Here is a 23,434-nt window from a genome sequence, read left to right as displayed (position 1 = left end):
TTCACCTGTCATTCCGGGGTCCTTGGAGCCACTTTTTAGTGTTGAATGCCAAGTTCCCCAGATATTGAAAGGCTCCTCAGACATATCTAGGAAAGCAGATAAAAGGGTGCACAACAGAAATAATTAAGCATGAAATCAAAAAATAATATCATTACATTTTTGGCACAAAATACCATATTCGAGGCTGTACTAGATGCAAAACAATACTATGTGGGCCTGCTTTCTGGGAAGTTTGTTTCTGTTGGAGATCGACAAAAGTGCTCTTTCTACATCATGTTTCTGAGAAACAAAATGAATATTCACTAAAGAAATCTATATCGTAACCCCCATAACCTTGAAAAATAAACTTTGCATACCCCCCTTGTTCTTGAGGATTACTGGAGGATCTGGGCAGCTCTAATATCATCAAAAGGGGTACCTATAAGAGGGAGGCGAGAGAGAAGATGCTGCTGTGTTGGTGGCTTCAGACATGGAAGGAGCAGGCCTGAGACTAGGCCTACAAAAGCTAGCAGAGGGCAGGAGACAACAATTCCTCCCCAGATCCTCCTGAACAGAAGGAAGCCCTGTGCACCCATCCTATTTCTGACACCCCAAATCATAAGAGGTCTAATCTGTGTGTTGCTCTCATTGTGAGTGACAATGGTAGTAGGGAACTCATCCATGGGGGCACTTGGTGATAGCCACATGGGCTCCGGCTACAGGAACAGACGTACAGGGACGATAGTGCTGGTTTCTGAATCCCCTTAGGGACACTACCCTACTGGCATCAGCAGATTGGTTCCTGTGTGTGTTTCTTTCTCCTCCCTTTTCCCCCAACCAGGGCATATGTAGTTATGGAGCAAGATGCTCTAGTAGATGTCTTAGCCAGCTCAAGTTTTCCTCCTTCCAAGGCTATGCTGGAACTATCGTTAGGACTTGGAATCAGAGGTCTACTGGATGTCTCCACATGTTTGTTAGTTTCTGGGAAGTATGCCTTGTTTCATTCCTTAGAGGAGATCATGAGACAGACCAAATGCATAGTAACAAAATATCAGAAGTGCCTACAAGGTTAGGGCGCACAGATTAGCCAGGGATTATTCCATGCTAAGTGTTGCCATAACAACTGCATGTAGATTCATTGATGAAATCCAACACATGAGATCCATAGGTACCATTCTTAGTTATCAGGAGTCCATAGGCCTCCGTGGAGATTGATTATTCTTTCAAGATCCTGCAAGCTAGAAGTGGCAGGACATTCTTTTGACTTTTAGTCTGGGGTTTTCGTCACTGCCTGGTTCTAGATATTGCATTGTTATGTGATAGGGTCAGAACCTTTTCTTTATGAAGGTGATAGAAATCAATTGAGTGACATCGTAGACCAGCAGCTATGCAATGCAAATCCACCAGCAGGGTCGTAGACTCCCCTGGATGTTAAAAGGAGAAAGTAAGTTGGGAAAATGAGTGGCTCCTTTGGGCATTCGCTCACTTGACAGATATTTGAGAATCGGAAGTTGTATAGACCTTCTGCAACAACATCGGGGCCACCATTCTTTTCTCCTACCTTGAGCATGTAGCAGACACTCAGTAAATGTTCTTTGAATTGAAGAAACATCAAACAAAGGCCCAATGAAGAAGGTCCAAATTGACCCACCCCATGTAACATGCCACAAGAGGGCAGATATTTGAGCTGTCACAGCCAGGCTTCAGTTACCTTTTCCAAGCCTTGGTCCTGGAGAACTTTCTCTTGACTTCGACTTTGGCGATGGCAAGTGGCCCACCAATGTATACTGCTCTGGCACTTTATAAAGTTTCTCCGAGCCCCCCCGGGCCCTGTCCTCTTGCATAGCCAGCAGGGAGCGCTCAGACAGCACTGGGGAGTTGTTGTCATAAGGGGAGATGTCTCCGCTGGAGGCCTTGTTGGAATCTGTAGATGAATGCCTCCCTCCCATGGAAAAGGAAACGTCCTCCGACTGCAGCATGTCAGGGCTCCTGGCATAAGACAATTAGAGGTCTGTAAGCATGGTCAGATTGAAACATCACTCAGCTGCCAATGGCAGATTCAAGCACATGGACATGGAGGCTGAAACAAGAAGACTTTGAGCAATGCTCCAACACATCTCCATCAATAATGTGAAAGCGTTTCCATAAGATGACCACACGATGGCACTAAAACACAACAATGTCAGCCTGCAAATGATGAACTAATGATCTGCTGTAGTTGCCAAAGCTCAACCAGCAGAGAGCAGTAAAACCTAACAAATGTTAGAAAACAAAGGTCAACTAGAAGGGTGGAGACACACAAGCCTGTGTTCGCCAACACTGCCTGCCAGTAGCCTTGGCGAATAAAATGTAACAGCAGTAAAATGTAACAGATTTAACAGAAACAGGACACAAACAGAGATGGAGCCTTGTCAACACCTTGCATTGCTACAGCGCCTAAAACGGAGTGTTGCCTGATTAAAGTTAAGAGTTAAACCCTGGGAAGGTCACTATCTATTAAACAAGGAAAAGAAAAATAACCCAGATGACTCTTTTTTGCCTTTTTCAGTCTCCGAATTAAAAGTAACCCAGACTTACAGTTTATTGTGGTTTTAAGAAAAACTTTTCTTTTCCTGCGGCATATTTAAAAAATCAATGTATTCTTCCTGTGATGAAGGCAGTGATACTACGAGTGTGACTATATGTTTTTGTATGAAAAGGCGGCTAAAAATATAAATACATGGCAGTCATTAAGAACCCAGTGTATTTAAATACACTGAACAGGAATTTGCAAGGCAAGAGGATTTCTGCTGAATAATCTATGGCATTATCTCACATACTATTATCATATGCACATATGAGTTGTCATAGCAACAGAAATAACAGTGAACATGTAAATGGAACAGGAAAATGAGAATACCAGGAACATGTGAACCGGGCAAAGTCTTACCTGGAACCATCTTTATTTTCTACCTTCCTCAAAACAGTGGCCCTGACATCTTAAAGGGAAATGATCAAAGATTGATTAAAAGTTTCACAGTGTGCTTCTGCCTCCCCCTCCCCACCCTATTTGCTTCTCTTTACTGCTCTTTGCTTTCCATTTGCTACAGTTATCAAAACAAGTACTTTGCGGTCCTAAAGAAGGTAAACACACAGTGCAATCCTCTCCTAGCCAAAATGGTTTTTGTCATGCAAAATGAAGGAAGTGGATTCATAGGGACCTTAGCTTTAGCTTAGGCTGCCAGCAAGGGTGAGTACCCAGGGGAAAAACATCCTGACACTTGTGATATGTCATGCCTGTCACCGCAGTAGCCAGACTCTGGCACTTTTGCTAAGGACATTTCCTACCCACATAGACCTCTGCCTGCCTTCTCTTTGAACTGATATCACACAATCTTATGGGCAGGAACCAAAGGACAGCCATGAGGATAATTTTCCAGACGTGTGGGCCTCCAGTAAATTTGAAGGGAAAAGCAATCAGAAGAACTTAACTATTTCTGCTGGAAAGGGGTGGTGTACACTAACAACCGCATATAATTAAAGGGAAAAATATTTCCTTAATTCTAGGTAGGGAAACACAAATTCAAACAGACTGGACAGTTGCTATTGTCATGAGACGTGGCTCTTCTTTGGAAAGGCTTGTTATACACATGAGAAGAAGTGAATGCATTAAGCTAACACAGACTTCAGCTCAGAATCAGAAGAACTATAGATCATATTATTCAGCTGATTTCATTAGTTTCCATTGCTTAGTTGATATTTTCTTTCCAGCCATTAATGAAAATGTCTTCGTTCTATTCGATCAGAATAAGTCATGGTTGTATACCTACTAGTGGAAAACCATAGTCTTTTTTTATGGGATATTTTAAGGAGTGTCCAAGTTATTGCCTAATTCATGAGCCCAACTGAAACAATGTATAACTTGGATTTTGCCTCCTCTTATTTGGAGGAGAGTTTTGGAAGTGGTCACATCTTAATTCACAGATACCATAAACATTTGGGCTCAAGTCTTACACATATCTTCCCAAAAATGTAGAAGAGAAAAATCCAAATGTTCATTCAGCCAGGAGTAACGAGCATAAATGAGAGAGCACAGGGAAGTCATCTCTCTCAAGTCTTCATATTGGGACGATTATAGGTTTCCACAGTAGGAGTGGGTTTTTCTTTTGCCCTGTGTAACCATGAGGTCCTAAGAAATAGTGCATTTCTGCCTGCTATGAGGGTTAAAAGGCTCGGAGGACATGGTGCCCCGTATGAGCTGCCACATGGACACTTACAGGGCATCTGTATATTTTATACCGCAAACTAAGCTTGTCACCCTTCCCATTGTTTGCCTTCTTGCCACCTCTCAGATTCCTTCCGAGGACGCTGTTCCACTATACATACTTTTGCAACATGCCTCTGACACTTGTAATGGACCTGGCGTGCAGGCGGGAATTATACTTACATTGCTTTTTGGGGGAAGTGCAGAACAGGCAATATCATGTTTAATGGTTTGGTGAAAAGAAAACAAAAGGGTGATCAAGAATAATTGAAACATTAGCTCCTGTTGCTCACCACTATTTCTGCCATGTTCATTGCTTTGATTGGATCTGACCAGATCAAAAGGAGAGGGGCCTTGTCCCTTTTTGGTTTACCCCCATTGGTACATTCCAGCCAGGGAAGTAGGTACCATAGAGGAAGTGGGTACATATGGGAAGCCCCTTGTAAAATACATGGTGTACTGCCTTGGACTGTAAAAAGAGTAACATCTATATTCCTTATATGGAAGGCCTTGCACGTAGGGACTCTAGACTGTCTTTGTTCCTGATCTGAGACCAGAAACAACCAAGAGCAACAGGTAGTTGGCAAAATAGCTTTCCGTCGAGTAGTCCAGGCAATAAGGTTTGGACTCCCTGTAAAATTTATTAAACTCATGCACTTGGTGTTGCAGATTAATAATAAAAGGCTATATTTTATACTTTTAGTTAATGACCATGTTGAATGTTTAAAATATCCTTTTCATTTTATTTTCTCAGCAGAAATGAGGGAGGTGTAGCCAAATTTGCTTAAGAACCCACCTCGAAAGAATTCTCAGATTAAGACAAACACCCTCCTCCTTGGAATCTCAGAAACAAAACGAAAGGGCCTCAAAAGTCTTGTCTCTGATTTGCATATAGGATCTTCACCTTTAAGAGAACTGTTCTAAGTAAGATAGATGTGTATTTGTTTACAGAGAAGACTTGCTTCCATGAGGGTTGCAGTTGCTGAGGCATTGTCTCGGAAACATGGTGTGGCCTTTCTATGTTCTTGAATCTTAACAGACTGTTGGCTGGACAAGTTGCTAAGTGATGTGGTTTTGAATCCAAATGTGTCTAGCTCCTATACTTTTCATAGGGGCTTTGAGTAGATGGGTTGCCAGACAACATGGGTTTGTCTCTAAGCTGGGAGATAATTTAATTAGATAATTAAATCCCAGGACCGACCCCAGCATGCATGGCCAGCCCTAGCTAACCAAACATGAGATGGACATGGAGAGGGAATCAACATTCTCACCCTTAGCTGCTCCCTCCAGGTCAGGGTTTAAGCAGGCCGGCCGGGGACTGCGCGCAAGCCTGCGCGCAAGCCTGCGCTGCAGCCGGCTTTAGAGAACTGGTTCTGTGAATAAAGGAAGAACTCCAGTTCAGCCCTCAGTGTGGCTGCCCAACCCACTGCTGAGCTAGCTCGCTGAGAAGCACAGAGATTTCAAATGTGTTTTGTCTTCATCCGCGGCTCAATCACTCAGTCAATAATCCTCAGACAGCTTGAATGCAAGGTTTGTATTCATCTCAGAAACTTATTAATTGCCCCAGGAAGTAATCCATTGTCACAGAAGCCCTGAAATTATGGAAATTCCCACATCAACTGTGCATAGGGCTGCAAAGCTTCCCTTGGGATAAAAGCACTGCTCCAAAGAGGTGCTGATACAAATCTCTCCTCTCTACCAGAGGGTAAAGTCAGTACTGGATGATAAATACCAGGCGATACCTCTCCCCCCTACTTTTTTTTTTTTTTTTGAGGCAGGGTTCCTCTGTATTTTTGGCTGTCCTGAAACTCTAGAGACCAGGCTGGCCTCGAACTCACAGAGATCAGGCTGCCTCTGGCTCCCGAGTGCTGGGATTAAAGGTGTGTGCCACCATGCCCATGCGCTACCATCTCACTTCGTTTTAAATCCTTATTAATATCCATTGTATGGTGTTATGGTGCCTCAGTGACAGGTGAAGGTACAATAATGCTGTCCATATTATTTTTAGTTAGAGCATCTTTGAATAAATATTTTTTTCAAAGTGTAAAAAGGCTAAAGATCTAAGTAAAGACATTAGGGATGATGGGAGGATGGGATAAAAATCTTCTTCCACCCCAGATAGCTCTATCCCTGAGACTTACTTCTATGTTCTCAAATCCTTCATTGGAGAATTTCATATTGCACTAAAAATTTTCCCTAAAACTCTGCTGGAACTCTGCTGGAAAAAAATATGCGGGAGAAAGAGGCTAAATGCTTCACAATTTCCAGGGCACTAGAATGAAGGGAACATTGAAGTCACTGGCTACTGCTAGACAATAGAATTCTTTGCTGTAATGCCACAGGTAAAGTCAGATTTTGGAGCATTCTGATTCAGCAAATTATAGAAAAAAAGGCAGAAATCATAACCTATGATGTGCCAGCTCACAGACTGGTAAAAGATGACTTTATTGGGAACACTGATTGGTTAAAATGAATGATCCCCATGGTTCTGATTTGATAAGCTGAACAAAATACCACAAAAGAAAACTCATCACCCTTTCTTTTTATTGTTTTTATTGAGCTATATTTTTTTCTCTGCTCCCCTCCCTTACATCCCCTCCCCTTCTGCTCTCTCCTATGATCCCCACTCTCCCAATTTACTCAGATCTTTTCTTTTGCTACTTCCCATGCAGATCAGATCCATATATGTCTCTCTTAGGGTTCTCATTGTTGTCTAGGTTCTCTGGGATTGTGAACTGTAGGCTGGTTTTTTATGTCTAACACCCACTTATGAGTGAGTACATACTATATTTGTCTTTCTGGGTCTGGGTTACCTCACTCAGTATGATGTTTTTAGCTCCATCCATTTGCCTGCAAAATTCAAGATGTCATTTTTTTTCTGCTGTGTAGTACTCCATTGTGTAAATGTACCACATTTTCCTTATCCATTCTTTGGTTGAGGGGTATTTAGGTTGTTTCCAGGTTCTGGCTATGACAAACAATGTTGCTATGGGCATAGTTGAGCATATGTCCTTGTGGCATGATTGAGCATCCTTTGTATACATACCTAAAAGTGGTATTGCTGGGTCTTGAGGAAGGTTGTTTTCTAATTTTCTGAGAAACCACCCTACTGATTTCCAAAGTGGCTGTAATAGTTTGCACTCCAAACAGCAATGGAGGAGTGGTCCCTTTACCCCACATCCTTTCCAGGATAAGTTGTCATCAGTGTTTTTGCTCTTGGCCATTCTGATGGGAGTCATTTGCATTTCTCTGATGGCTAAAAAAGTTAAGCGTTTTCTTAAGTGTCTTTCAGCCATTTTCGACAGATTCTTCTGTTGAGAGTTCTTTGCTTAGGTCTGTACCCCATTTTTTATTGGATTATTTGTTCTTTTGATGACCAATTTTTTCAGTATTTTGTATTTTTTTGGAGATCAGCCCTCTGTCCAATGTGGGGTTGGTGAAATATTTTCCCATTCTGTAGGTTGCCATTTTGTCTTGTTGACTTGTATTCTTTGCCTTACAGAAGCTTTTAGTAAAAGGGAGGTCCCGTTTAATGGTTTCTCTCAGTGTCTGTGCTACTGGGGTTATATTTAGGAAGTGGTCTCCTGTACCAATGCTTTCAGGTATACATCTCACTTTCTCTTCTATGAGGTTCAGTGTGGTTGGCTTTATGTTGAGGTCTTTGATCCAGTTGGATTTGAGTTTTGTGCCTGGCAATAGATATGGGTCTATTTTCATTCTTCTACATGTTGATATCCAGTTATGCCAACACCATTTGTTGAAATGCTTTCTTTTTTCCATTTTGTATATTTTGCTTCTTTGTCAAAAATCAGGTTTTAGTTGGTGTGTGGATTGATATCCATGTCTTCAATTTGATTCCATTGATCTTCCTGTCTGTTCTTATGCCAATACCACACTGTTTTCAGTACTGTAGCTCTGTAGTAGAGTTTGACCTCCAGAAGTCTTTTTATTGTACAGGATTGTTTTGGCTATCTTTGGGTTTTTATTTTTTCATATGAAGTCGAGTATTGTTCTTTCAATGTCTCTGAAGAGAATTTTGCTGGGCATTGCATTGAATCAGTGGATTATTGCTTTTAGTAAAATTGCCCTTTTTACTATGTTTATTCTACTTACCAAGAGCATGGGAAATCTTTCTATGTTCTGGTGTCTTCTTTATTTTCTTTCTTCAAAGGTTTAAAGTTCTTGTCATACTGGTCTTCCACTTGTTTGGTTAGAGTTACTCCCAGATATTTTGTTATTTGTGGCTATTATAAAGGGTGATGATTCTCTGATTTCTCTCTCAGCCTTTTTATCATCTGTATATAGGAGGGCTACTGATTTTTTTTTTAGCTAATCTTGTATCCTGCTACATTACTGAAGGTGTTTTTGAATTGTAGGAGTTCCTTGGTTGAATTTTTGGGGTCATTTATGTAAACTATTATATCATCAGCAAATAGTGAGAGTTTGACTTCTGTTCTGATTTGTATCTCCTTGATCTCCTTTTGATGTCTTATTGCTCTAGCTAGGACCTCAAGAACTATAATGAATAGATATGGAGAGAGTGGACAACCTTGTTTTGTTTCTGATTTCAGTGGGATCATTTTCAGTTTCTGACCATTTAGTTTGATGTTGGCTGTTGGCTTGGTGTATATTGCCTTTATTATGTTTAGGTATGTTTCTTGTATTCCTGCTCTCTCTAAGACCTTTATCATGAAGGGGTGCTGTATTTTATCAAAGGCTTTTTCAGCATCTATTGAGATGATCATGTGGGTTTTTTTTCAGTTTGTTTATATGTTGGATTACCTTGATGGATTTTCGTATATTGAACCATCCCTGCATCTCTGGAATGAAGCCTCCTTGGTCATGGTGGATGATATTTCTGAGGTGTTCTTGGATTCGGTTTGCCAGCGTTTCGTTGAGTAATTTTGCGTCAATGTTCATGAGTGAGATTGGTCAGTAATTTTCTTTCTTAGTAGTGCCTTCGTGTGGTTTGGGTATTAGGGCAACTGTAGCCTCATAAAAAGAGTTTGGCAATGTTATCTCTGTTTCTATTGTGTGGAACAATTTGAGTAGTATTGGTATTAGTTCTTCATTAAAAATTTTGGTATAATTTTGAGCTGAAACCATCTAGTCCTGGGCTTTTTTTGGTTGGGAGATTTTTGATAACTTTTGATTTCCTTAATGGTTATAGATCTATTTACATTGCTTATCTTGTTTTGATTTAATTTTGGTAAGTGATATCCAGAAAATTGTTCATTTCCTTTAAGTTTTCCAATTTTGTGGAGTACAGGTTTTTGAAGTATGCCCTGATGGTTTTCTAGATTTCCTCAGTGTGTGTTGTTATGTTCCCCCCCTTTTTTTCTTATTTTGTTAATTTGAGTATTCTTTCTCTGCTTTTTGTTTTCTTTGGTAAAGGTTTGTTTATTTTGTTGCTTTTCTTGAAGAACCAACTCTTTTGTTTCATTGATTGTTTGTATTGTTTTCTTTGTTTCTATTTTGTTGATTTCAACTCACAATTTGATTATTTCCTGCTATCTAGTCCTCCTGGGTGAGTTTGCTTCTTTTTGTTCTAGAGTTTTCAGGTGTTCTGTTAACTCACTAGTGTGAAAATTTTCCAGCTTCTTTATGTAGGCATTTAGTTCTATGAACTTTCCTCTTAACACTGCTTTCATTGTGTTCCATAAATTTGGGTATGTTGTGTGGTCATTTTCATTGAATTTTAGAAAATCTTTAATTTTCCTTTATTTCGTCCTTGACCCATTGATGATTTAGGTAAGCATTGTTTAATTTCCATGTTTTTGTGGGCTTTCTGGAATTAGTGTTGCTGTTGAATTCTAATTTTAAGACATGATGATCTGATAAGATACATGGGGTTATTCCAGTTTTTGTACCTGTTGAGATTTGCTTTGTTACCCAGTATGTGGTCAATTTTTAAGACGGTACCATGAGGTGCTGAGAAGAAGGTATGTTCTTTTCTGTTTGGATGGAATGTTTTATAGATATCTGTTAAGTACATTTGAGTCATAGCATGTTAGTTCCCTTATTTCTCTGTTAATTTTCTCTTTGACAGACCTGTCCAGTGGTGAGAGTGGGGTGTTGAAGTCTCCCACTATTTGTGTGTGGAGTTTAATGTGTTATTTAAGCTTTAAAAGTTTTTCTTTTACATATGAGGGTTCCCTTGTATTTGGGGCATAGATGTTCAGTATTTAAATTTCCCGTTGATGGATTTTTCCTGTGATTTTAGTTTGAAGTCTATTTTGTTAGATATTAGGATAGCTACACGCACTTATTTCTTAGGTCCATTTGATTGAAAAAAATTTCCCAACCCTTTGAAGTGTGTTTCTTGTGTGTAACAGAAGGGTGGGTTTTGTTTTTGTACTCAGTTAGCCTGTGTCTTTATATAAGTGAGTTTAGTCCGTTTATATTAAGGGATATTAATGACAAGTGATGGCTAGTTCCTGTTATTTTAGTTTTCATTGTTGGTGATAATATTATGTGTGTTTTTGCTTTCTTTAGGATTTGCTGTTGTGAGATCATCTATTGTCTGTGTTTTTGTGGATGTAGCTAATTTCCTTGGGTTGGAGTTTTCCTTCTAGTACTTTGTGTACAGCTGGGTTTGTGGCTATGTATTGGTTAAATCTGGTTCTTTCATGGAATATCTGTTTTGTCTGTCTAGGTGATCAAAAGTTTTGCTGGGTATAGTAGTCTGGGCTGGCATTCATGGTCTCTTAATGTCTGCATAACACTTGACCAGGACCTTCTGGCTTTCACTGTTTCCATTGAGAAGACGTGTAATTCTGATAGATCTGCCCTTATATGTTACTTGGACTTTTTTCTTTGCAGCTCTTAATATTCTTTTTTAATTTTGTATGTTTAGTGTTTATTATGTGATTATTATGTGGCAAGGGGACTTTTTTTTTGGTCTAGTCTATTTGGTGGTCTGTAAGCTTCTTGTATCTTTATATGCATATCTCTCTTTAGGTTAGGAAAGTTTTCTTCTATGGTTTTGTTGCATATATTTTCTCTGCTTTTGAGTTGGACTTCTTCTATTTCTATCCCTATTATTCATAGGTTTAGTCTTTTCTTAATGTTCCATATTTCCTGAATATTTTGTGTTGAGATTTTGTTAGATTTAATGTTTTCTTTGACTGGTGAGCCTATTTTCTCTGTCATATCTTCAATGCTTGAGATTCTCTCTTCCATCTCTGCATTCTGCTCTTTATGCTTGTATTTGTGGTTTTCCATATTTTCTTTTTCCAGAATTCCCTCAGTTTTTGTTTTATTTTCTCTATTTCAGTTACAAGTCTTGAATTGTTTCTTTCACCTGTTTGATTGCTTTTTCTTGGTTTTCTTTAAGGTATTTGTTGATTTCTTCTAATATTTTGTTTCCTTTTCCTCCATTTCTTTGAGAGAATTTTTCATTTCCTCTTTAAGGGCCTCAAACATTCTCCTAAAGTTATTTTTTAGGTCATTTTTTTGGGTCATCTGTATTGGGGTATTCCAGTCTTCTTGTTGTAGTGCCACTAAACTTTTGTTGGTGTCGTGTTGCTCTTTGTGGTGTTGAGTATGTTTTTACCTTGCATACCCATTTTTTCCTCTGATTTGTGTAGTTGGGTCCATGTCTCTGGTGATCAAATTTCCAGATGCCAGTGGATCTAAGGCTCAGACGGTTGCTCCTCAAGGTGGATTCAGGGCAAGGGTTCCAGTCACCTCAGGAGGTCACTCTGCATTCCTGAAGGTCACTGAACATTCCTAGAGGTCTTTTGGGCCTGCTCCCATGGAGGTCACTTGCTTGGGCCTGTTCCCATTAAGATGGCTCACTTAGACCTGCTTCTGTGGAGGTTGCTGTGTCAGACCTGGTCCTATGGAGGCGGTTGGCTTGGGCCTGCTCTTGTGGAGATCACTGGATAGGGCCTGTTCCAGAGGAGGCCTCTGGCTAGGGCCTGCACTGATTCAGGTCGCTGGCTTGGGCCTGCTCTGGCGAAGGTCTCTGGCTAGGGCCTGCTTCCACCGAGGTTGCTTGCCTGGGCCTGGTTCCATGGAGGTCGCTGGCTTGGACCTGCTCCTGCGAAGGTAACTGGCTCCCCAATATTCTTTCATACTGCAGAAAGTGGATTTATGATTGGGGCTAACTTCCATCTATGAAGAGCAAAGTTTGTAACTATTTTCTTTTAGAATAAATAGAGGTCTTCATCCATAGTCTTGATGTACTTGTCACTATTTTTTAATTTCAATTACAGCTTTGTGAAAGACACTAATAAAATAAATCACATTGAAATTTAGAGATAGATACATATGGGCTTGGTTCATTTGTGTCTACTTTCTCCCAAATTACAGTTAAATTTGGCTTGCTTTCCTTTTGTTTCCACATGTGGGTAGGAATGAATGCTCTGTCTAGTTTGGTTTAATTACTATTATATTTCTGGGACACCTATAAGGATAGGTAGATGAAAAGAAAAATGTCTTTACTGTGCTTTTTTGTTTGCTTATTACTTTGAGACAAGGTCCCATGTAATTTGTGGTGGCCTCAAACTTACTATCAAGGCAGGACTGGCCTTGATGTTCCTGATCCTCATGAGTACTGAGACTACATGTCTGGCTCCTTAGGTTTTCTGAAGGCTGTATTTTAAAATGACAAGAACTATTACAAGAATTAATTTCCATGCCACAGATAATCCTGAGCTCTACTGGGCTCTCTCTCTCTCCTGAACTGTATGTTGATTTACAGATCATGTTCACACTGATTTATGCTCAGTTCTACCAAGCATTCCTTACGCAGAGAGTCAGGGGTCTGAAGTACCTTTGTGAAAAAGAAAACTGTGCACTTTGATTTAAATAATTTTATGTAAGGATAATTTCTCCCCTTAGAATGTTAGAGAAGTAAAGATACTACTAAAAATATGAAAAATAGGTGTATCGGAACCCTTAACACTGGATTAAGATTAAATGCATCATTTATAACAAACAATGTTATCATTATCTAGTTTCAGGTTAATTTAACTAAAAATAATTTCAGATTGTCACTTTTTTCAACTGTCACACTTAGTAATAGTAAATTAAAAAGAGACAAAGACAGGGGAGGATGTGAAACATGATTGATGGGCTGCGTCTATTAAGGCCAGGCCCACACATTTTGCTATCAACTTGGCATCTTCAGTGGCTAAGTATGACAACTCATCTTTAGAAAATATTTGTTTTCTGCCTTTTCATTTTCTGGGGGAGGCAGGGAATCAAATGTGATTTTGTAAACTATTACATTACAATATAGTATTCACGACTGAGTTCTTATTTCCTTAAATTTTGTGCCTAGGTATCTCCTTTACCTCACACTAGCCCTGACCCTGCTATGACACCTTTATTTTGTAGAGGTCCTCATTCAACCTACATTGTCCTTTTAGATCAGCTTTCTGCCATCTTCCCCTATATTGTCACATTCCTGAATCAGAGAGGCTGGTCTCTTTTAAGGACTTCTGAAGAAAAGAGCACATAATTCTAGCAAGACATGCTATTCAAAACTGGAAAGCCTGGCAACTTTGGTACTGAATATCTCTTCTAATCCCCCTTTGGCATGCTCCTTTGGTGAAGGCTAAACCCTAAAGTGGACAAGCACATGAAAAGATAATGAATTCTCTCTGCACTCACCCAACTCTGTTGTTGCACACAGAAGGCAAAAACACAAATCAAAACAAACACCAAGTTCCCAAGTATCATGAAATGTTTGTTCTTTCAAAACAGAAATAATAATACATATTTTCTCATTCTGGGTTTTACACTCTTTAGAAAATTTATTTCGTTTCCCCTCCAAATTAAATCTTGTGGCATTTCCACTTGGCCTCACAGGAATCTAAAGCTTTACTTAGGTATGTGAACTGGGGAATGGAGGTTTCAGGGGAAAGAAAATCAAATCAAAATCAAAAGAAAATCTCCAGGGCTGAAGGGGCACTGCTTTTAGACCTGATGATAGCTCGTTCTTATGGACTATATTTTGTGGCCATCTACTGTCTCATAGATGTCAAGGGACACAGTCACAATGCTTCATATACAACAAGTCTCAGGTAAGTAGTTGTAAATGAGGTATTTGGTGAACTTCACAGGAACACAATAGTAACTGCTAAATCTACAGTTAACATATGAGGAAGCCGAGTCAGAGAGTCATCGATGAGCATACTCCATGGCATAAAAAAAATAGCAATAGGGGTGAATTTGGACATAGGAGATCTTGATCTCAACTTGAAGCTAGAAAGCGGTGTCATAAATTAAACAGACACAACTGATTGATGGTTAATTGATATGGGTGCCACTGTAGCCAGCACCATCTGTCACTTTGGGGTACTGTAATTTACAATCTCTATAATCTATAATTACAGGGTTATTTTGTCACTGTATTCCTTTATCACTACTTTCTGATTTAAATGTCACCTCACCTTACTCCACCCTGCTATTTTAGGACATCTACCTAACTTCATTATCCTGTCCCCAAAGAGATGGTAACTTTGCTGTATTGACCACATCCAGGACTAGCTATCTGAACCACCCAGACTCAGTTACATCTTTACTCAGCTTCCAAGTGCACTGCAAGTCTTCCTTCCCCCCAGAAGCCATTATGAGACTGAAAATGACATCTCCCTCCTTTCTACAAGCTCCATGGATTTATAAGCCAGAACATTTGTTCTGCTCCTTTATCAACACAACGACACATGTAAAAGGTCACAACTCACCCCACCCAAGTCCCCATGGGATTTTAAATATAGAGAATCCAAGTGGTAGATCTGAGTCAGTCCTTTGGAGTTTGGGTTGCTTATTAGAATCATGTGGAGAGCTTTGCAAATCCCGATGTCTGGACTGCAAGCCAGAATAAATGAATAGGCACCACGGTGATGGGGAGACTCACTGCTCTTCTTTACAATCCCCAGGGATTTGTACTGGGCAGGTGAGTCTGAGACCATGTCTACTACCTGCCATTTTGCATTCTGCTGTACACTGAGTAACACACCTCTGCCATCAGGTCAGAATGCACATAAAGTTAAGAAAATGTTTTGGTTTTTTTTTTAAGCTTTCTTACTCCAATTGTGGATCAAGGACCAGTAGCAACAATACTACAGGGAGCTTGTCGGAAATAGAAATCTCAGCCCATCTCCCAATCCTGCTGACTCAGAAGAAGCACCTTCCCAAGATTTGAAGAGCTCCATATACTTCAGGAGTTCAGGAAAACATGTTTATGGCCCAGAGTGACTGCCTACAGATCAAGCCCCAGAAGGCTTTTTTTTCATAAATATCTATAGTTTACTTCATGGAATTACTAGCGACCTTTTGGACTGTTCTTTGCCTGTACCTAGCAGAAAAGAAACAAAAAGAAAAACAAAACTAATCTTCCTTCTATTCACTTCCCTAAAGAGTCATTAATACAAGGATAAGGAACAAAAGAGGCTAGAACAATTGCACAGCTAGGCGTGGGCTTGATACGTGCGTTTTGTCCTTCCTAGGAGGAGAGAAAGCAAGGTTCTGTTCTTACCTTGGCATTTATATACCAGAAGCATGCTTGCAAATGGCATTGCATTCCTGCTAATGATTCTTTCAAGAATAAAATGTACCAATCTAAATAATGCCACACAAAATAAGACATTTGGACAGTCAAAATTTCATAGTTTTTTGGGGGGGTATATGTTTTCTATATTTCCTACCATACAGCAACAAAATGTTATAAACAAAGAGTAAGGAGGAATTTATAAATAGAAACATCACTGTGTTTCTTGCCCACAGGAGAGACACAAGTACAATTATACGAATTCTCATAGCATATGACTGTTTGGGGAAAATGTGAATTTATACCTTGATGAGAGTTAGAATGCTAGGGGAAAAAAAAATAAGTGCAGTTCCAATTCCCTGATATAAAAGCAAGACCATGAAATGCAGGTCCATTTGTATTTTTTATGTATTTGCATTTACTTAAGTTTCTTGGAATTGAATCCAAGCAAAGCATCTTACTTGAACCAGAAATTGCCTTGATATTGATTGGCACACAAATAGTCTTTTCTTAACGTGCATTGAAAGGGTGATCTGATTATAAGACCTTCCCTGGACTACTGAAATGGGAAGGAAACTGAATTCAGTAAGGGTCTTAATGCATTAGCCTGGAAAGAAGGGCATTAAACAATGTGGAATTCCTTTTCATTAAATTTCCCTAAATAGTATACTTTTAAAATCACCTGAAATAATTTAAAATGAAAAGCAACCACATTTGTTACTAGTCTATGGAAATAACTGAACATGTCTTGTTTCTAAGTTACATCCAAATAAGCCCTGTTTTTTAAAAATCTATGGCTGAAAAAGAAAAAAAGTGCCATGAATTAAGCTTAGGCATGTCATTGGTTATAGGATTAATCTCACTTTTGAAGTCATTAGAACATGGACGAATGCATCCTAGACTTAAGTCTTGAAAGCATAGCACAATGATACTCTTGAGAGAGAACAGCATCAACTATTCCTGTCCTAAATTTAAGGTTGGGTGTTTGTGTGGCCATGTGCTCCTGGCTAATGTGGCAATGTCATTCCTTTACCTGGCTTTTCCAAATGTTATAGCACCATCAAGCACTCTGCCTCTGTAGCAGCTGCTGGGACTAAACATAAAATCTGAACAACAAACTATTCTGCCCTCCTTTTAGGGCAAAATGGTGGCAAGTCACAACTGAAAGCATGCCTTGCATGTGCCTCACTGCAAACTTGGCTAGTATGCATTTTCTTCGAGACAATACAAGATGTATATAATGAAAGAGCTGGCAAAGTACACACTTCTCATTGCAAATGGGCACTTAGGTCTCAGCAAAGGTTGCTCTTGTGGTTTAGAGATGGATTGCTCCCTCCTGCAAATTTGCACAAGGAAGATGCTCTCCTTGCCCTCACCCCAGTGCAGGCTCCAGGGCATTAAGTGTTGACCATGACTCTTAACGGACATGCTTAGACTTTTAACATTGTGACACAATATTGTCAAGGAGGTGATCAAGAACTGTACAATTGAGTTATAAAGAAAAATGTTTATAACATTTTTTATGAAGTTTGTGATTTTTTTGTTGGGCTGAATTCTTAGATATTGTGAGGTACATGTGGCCTATGGTCTACAGGTTAACATGCCTAGACTCACTTATCCACATTTTACTCCTCTGAGCTTCTTGCCAGTACTTTAGCACTTTTTCCCTGTGAACAGAGTCAGAACTTCCTGAAGGTTCTAGAGAAAGTTGAAAACAAACAAGAAAAGTCTGGAGAAATGGCTTGGATTTTGGGAAGTCAGTAAGACGAAAATAATTTCTACTTGCGTGGATCGATCAGGATTACAAAAAAAAAAAGTTGTCAAAATGCCACATGGGTCACTATGTATGCAACGATAATCACCACACAAATTCTTTAGAAATGAAGCTAAAGAGAAAAATTAATTACCAGTGTGACTCTAGGAGCCGAAAAACGGGCATACTCACGAGGATTGGGAAGCCTTTCTTCTGAGCAGATAGTCCACGACATCTGGATCTGTCTCCAGAAGGCTGATCAGCACTTCGTTCTGGAGATCCGGGGAAACCTGCAAAAGCCAGTGGTTGAGGCCTAAGCAAAACCTTCTCCCGCCCCATCGAAGACGCAAAACATGACCTCAGCCACTTTATGTCAGCATATACCAAGCCTTTGGATCCTTAAGAAAGCAAACTAACCTATTAGTTCAAACCAAACGTATACCAACACATATAGCATGTTTAATTCTCAGGAGAAACTAGAAGATTATCAAAGAATCACATTCAATTCAATTTGTCATATGTCTGAAAATCCTGCCTGGTAATTTGGATGCCTCTGTTGCACAGACTAGATTTTTTTTCCTGGTTTTGAGTAAGCAAACAATCATGGGTAAGAGGAATAATGTTCAAAATTTATATCCAAATGAGGATACTTTCTAGAGACTATATTTGAACTATGCTGAGAGAATGGGCATTAATTATGATGTTCTGGGCATACAATAAACTGATTTAAGTGCTTATGTCCTTGAGCCATGCTTCTTAAATCCTAGCTCCACCATTTTAGTTTTGGGACTTTAAACATGATACATTAAAAAGGATGTGTTGGTCTCAGTTTCCCCATCTGTACATTGAAATAACAGTATAAATGACTCATTTTTCTGTTTCTGTTTTCTTTTTTCCTTCCTTCCTTCCTTCCTTCCTTCCTTCCTTCCTTCCTTCCTTCCTTCCTTCCTTCCTTCCTTCCTTCCTTCCTTCCTTCCTTCCTTTCTTCTTTCTTTCTTTACAAGGTTTCTTTCTGTAACAGCCCTGGCTGTCCTGAAGCTTTCTTTGTAGACCAGGCTGCTCTCTCAATTGACAGAGATCCACCTCCCTCTGCCTACCGAGTGCTGCGATTAAATGCATGTGCCCCCACCCCTCCAGCTTAAATGACTCATTTTGTGTTCAGAATTTGTAACAGTACCTGGTCAATGATAAACACTCCAAAAAAGCAAAACCAAAACCAAAACAAACAAACAAAAATACCAAAACAATGCTGATACTTTTCTGCACAGGCTATGATGATTCAATGTCTGTCCTTCATTTCTTATGTCCAAGACCTATTAATTTTTTCTTGTTTCACAATTCCATGAACAATAACAAGGGCACATTACACATGAGTACTACACTTCTCCCAGTCTAATCCATAATGCATTCAAAGAGAGCTTAAGTCAGTCATGCAGAAATGTTCTCTGGGAGAAGATTGAACCCAGCTCTAATGGACAGTTTTCTATTCCATAGACCCTGCTAGCTCAAGCAAAAGCAATGCAGACTACTGGGAGAAAATAAATTTTCTCACACGTGAGTTCCAAGAGAAGAGTTTTCAAAACCACAGAGACAAGTCTTCTGAGAATAAGTGGTTGGTAGAAGAATTTGCCTTCTGCCTCTTGCAGTATTCAATTGTTCTTGAGTTTGAGAAACTGGAAACAATCTTATTAACAAAACCGGCGATGAGAAAGCAAGAGAATGCCTTCCTTCTCTTGTAAATCTGCTTCTCCTAATTCATCCCGAATCTTCATGAATGACATTGCCAAATTCTAGCCACATAGCTCAAAATCTCCAAGGTGAAAGCAAGCCTATGTCCTGTCCACTCCCAGTCCTCGGCAGGAGGTCAGCTTGACTTCCTCTGTTTGCTACTTCCCTTCTCTTCCATTCCAACTGCAGGGTCTGAAGTTCAAACCTTCATTACCCCTTTGTAGTGCTCAGCTGTTAGCCATTAGCACCCTCCATTCCCCTCTTCTTAGAAAAGTTCTATCCTAACTCCTCTCTGGAGAACCAGCTACTCTCTAAACCTTGGCTCAAGGGTGAGATGTATCTTAATTTAAGTTGACCAATCATTCTATTTCCTGAGCTGCACATCTGCCTGAGAAATAGGCAAGTGGCTCTGCAAGAGTTGACACAAAGACATGGTACTCTCTGAAAGGCTTCCGAGAGAGACCAGAGACAGCTCCCACAACCACATTTAGCCTGAGCTTTGTGCTGCTACTCGAACAAATAATGGCAGGGGCAATTGGTAGATCTTGATAGCATTTGAGTTCTGGATTAAGCTATACCCAAAGTCACACTCAACTTGCATCTATCCAGTCATCTGAACCCTCAAATTCCTTAAACTTATTTGGGTTGCTAGAGCAAAAGGCATATATACACTTGATGGGCCTTTCATGTGGTAGCTCAATAACTTGAAACCTATTTCCTTAAAATGTACATCCAAATTGTCAGCATGGTTGGAAGATATTCACTCAAAATTCATTATATGCCACCCCCAGCTGAAGCCACATCTTGCTTGCTTTCCTTAATAAATAGTTCCCTCCAGAAGTGGTTTAGATATGCTTTATTTCATCACCACTGTTTCTGTCTCTGGCATTCTCCCAGGACCATTCTTTTCATTTATTGCATTGGTATTTGTTCAGTTCTTACAGAATACAAGGAATTTAGGGATTCAGCTACAAACCAAACAGATGAAAATCCTTGTATTTGTGGATCTGGTAACAAACCAAGGAAGATGGGCATTTAAAAACTACACAAGGAAAGCATAACATCAGGCCTGTAGAGAACAGCAAACACAGTGACAAGTGATGGGGAAAGAGGTGCAATATTAAATGGGATGATCATTTCATGAGAAAATGAAATCTTCAAAAAATCAAAGCTGGAGAATATCACACAAGGCAGGAGACAAAAAAATGTTAAAATTCTTGAGTCTGGAACAGTGAGAGTCTAGCAAGACTGCAAGAGTGAGGAAGAAGTGGGTGGTAAGAGGGAAGCAGGTAGCCGGGCCAGATGTTGTCGCATCCTGTGAATCATGATTCAGACGTCTGCACTTGTTCAGAGTGAGTGGGGAGCCATTAGAGACCTTGAGCTGATGACTAACACAACTGTTAGCACTTCGACTTGTCAGTGAAGAGTATATCAAAAGGAAAGCGAGGGCTGAATCAAGGAACACTAATGGGGCAATTGATGCATTCCAACCAGTAACTGTGCTGCTGAACCAGGACAGCAAGATGCTGACAAATATTTAGGTCTTGAACACAGTGAAGACTCGGGTGGCAATGCAAGTTAATTTATTGCCAGGAGAGGAAGAGTATGAGAGGCAGAAAGAGAAAAGATGGTTTCAACGTTTGTGCCTTGGGAAATGAGGATGGAGAAGCTGTTGATTGAGATGCTAAAGGAAGAGAAGGCTGGGTGAAGTTCAAGAGTTTGGCTTTGATATAATAATGATGGAAGGTCTGTGAGACATCCAAATGGAAGTGTCTACTGTGCAGCCAGAAATGAGGACTTGGAATTCAGTTTATAGATTCTGGCTCGGCATAGAAATGTGGAAGACACATATACATAGCAGTTAAAGCTCTATGAGAAAAAGAATGATCTAGGAATTAAAAGGGAGAGAGAAGAAAAAAGGGTGGGGATTTTAGAAGAATGATAGACTGCATTTTGTTACTATAATAGATAATTAAGCAATTAAAAATTAATTTATCTTAACTGCATGTTTCAATTACCATAGTCAAGCAGTCATACATTACATCTATTTTTAAAGCAATACATAAGTGGTAAAATGAAAAATGGTTTTATTTATTGCATTTTTATATATTCAGTTATTTAATGTGTGTGGGCATACATGTAGAGGTCAGAAGACAAGTTGTGGGAGCTGTCTCATTTCACTACATGGCTCCTGAGATTTGCACCTTTACCCACTGAGCTGTCCTGTTAGTCCTAAGAGAGAATATGCATACACACAAATGAATGTATAAACAAAATGAATAGCAACTTGGCATTATGGCAGGTATCTGTAATCCTAGTACTTGGCAGGCTGAGGCAGAAGGCATAAGTGTGAGGCCAAATGTGGGCTGCATAGTAAGACCCTTCATCAAAGAAGCAAGGAGTAGGAAAGCTCAGTGGAAGAGCGCTGGCTTTGCAAGGGTAAGACCCTAAGTTTGATTCCCAGCGCTGAAAAAAAAGTTGAGCAGAGCAAAATTAATATAAGCCAAAAACGTATATCTTGAACTTTTAAAATAAGAAACATCGAGGGGCAAATTAGGAAAATGCTTGCATATTCATATAGTTAATTCAATTTTAAAATTTGTTATGCTTTGATATGTAATACAAGTTTTGCTCCAAGCATCAATCTGTTCCCATCGAAAAAATAAACATGAGTGCATGTCCTTTGGAGTGATAAAAAGTACTTCAGTCCTAATTTTCTGACACTCTATGGTTTATCTAATGATAAATTATCAATGTGGAGAATCAGAATAACTTGCATTATTACAATAGGTTACAGAAAGTGTTAGTGTTTAAAAGATAAGTTGCCATACATTTGGTTCAACTATCTTGCATTTTTAAGTTTTTACTTATTCAACTAGGCTCAACTGCCAAGAAATTATAATTGTTGAGGGCTATTTTATGTGGTATACGTGACTTTTACTTGGTAACAAATACACATAAAATGGGCCAGGGCTATAAATCTATATATAACTTCTTTGTGGAAGTCCCAGGATAGCATTTTGGCTTGGAGAAATGATTTACATATACATACAATAATATAGTTAAGAATGTGGATCCATGACTTAAAGGAATATTCTCTTATGTATTCTGACAAAATTCTCCTATGTATTCTGCAAAACTAACTTGTGTGCATAGAATTTATTAACTGCATTATTTCCTTTAAATCCCAATTTTGTTTCAGAGTGATTTAAAGAACCTTCCAGAATTCATATGATAATACCACATTTTATTTTCTCAGGAAAAAATGGATCTAGTGGGGAAAAGAGGTAAGAAGGTAGAAGTAATGTCTTGAACTGATTTTCAAATGCTCACATTACAAGCTGCAGCTAGCATTCTTTCTAGTGACTCCTCATTTTCTATATTTGTACCATTCAATAGCTATTATTTAATAAAAATATTTAAGCTACAGGCTCAATTCAATTGGATAAACATTACTTTGCTATTAATTTAAGGATGTAATAGAGAATCAAAAGCCCAGTAAATACACTAACAGGCAACATTCACTTAAAAGAACAGTGTGATACCCAGCCTCCCTACTCTTGGAAAGGAACACACAAGACAGTGCCATTTCCTATCAGTTTATTTACTGGACTTTTGTTTATCTATTAAGTCCCTAAATTAATAGCAAACAAACATTCGTTCAAACTAGTCACTTTAACCCACTTGCACGGAGGTGGAGTTGCTGTCTAAGAAGTATCCGACTCCACATCCGCTGATGTCTGGTCCTGGCTGTGTTGCTTATAATTAAGGCAAACTGGGACATGTCAACTGCCTTCCTTAGAATCCTGTGCTTGCATCTGCAGCTCTGGCATGCTCACCATACTAATCCTGTTTTCCTTTAGGAACAAGTCATCACCAAGGCTAACACATCTGAAAACACTATATTCATTGAAGGGAGGGCTAGTAGTGAAAAGGCTTCATTAGAAATACACGAAATAAGCTAAATATTTATATGAAAAGGTACATGCTGATATCACAAAGAAGAATAACATTTGTTCTGACATTGTCTTTCACTCTTGTGGGTATGCATGTGCATGCTAGCATGAGTGCAAAATTATGATTGTGTATGCGTGTGTGTGTTTGCGCGCGCATGCGTCTCTCTCTCTCTCTCTCTCTCTCTCTCTCTCTCTGTGTGTGTGTGTGTGTGTGTGTGTGTGTGTGTGTGTGTGTGTGTGTGTGTATGCTGGAGGAAAATCTCAGGAGTAAT

General features: G+C 39.4%; 1 protein-coding gene across 1 annotated transcript in view; it reads right to left on the bottom strand.

The window, feature by feature from the left end:
• Positions 1 to 23,434, bottom strand: part of LOC121445588 (rho GTPase-activating protein 6) — an 87,324-nt gene that overhangs the window by 2,621 nt on the left and 61,269 nt on the right. Inside the window, exons 9-11 of the mRNA XM_041647729.1 lie at positions 17,671 to 17,768; positions 1,691 to 1,968; positions 6 to 86 (exon numbers count right to left, since the gene is read on the bottom strand). Coding sequence (XP_041503663.1) covers positions 6 to 86; positions 1,691 to 1,968; positions 17,671 to 17,768 — 457 coding nt within the window. The remainder of the gene's footprint in view (positions 1 to 5; positions 87 to 1,690; positions 1,969 to 17,670; positions 17,769 to 23,434) is intronic.

The sequence above is a fragment of the Microtus oregoni genome, unplaced genomic scaffold (assembly GCF_018167655.1).
Source record: "Microtus oregoni isolate MIOR12 unplaced genomic scaffold, Mior012 000216F_ref0000361, whole genome shotgun sequence".
Taxonomy (NCBI): domain Eukaryota; kingdom Metazoa; phylum Chordata; class Mammalia; order Rodentia; family Cricetidae; genus Microtus; species Microtus oregoni.
The sequence above is the reverse complement of the archived record's forward strand: the minus strand, read 5'-3'. Positions and strand labels throughout refer to the sequence as shown.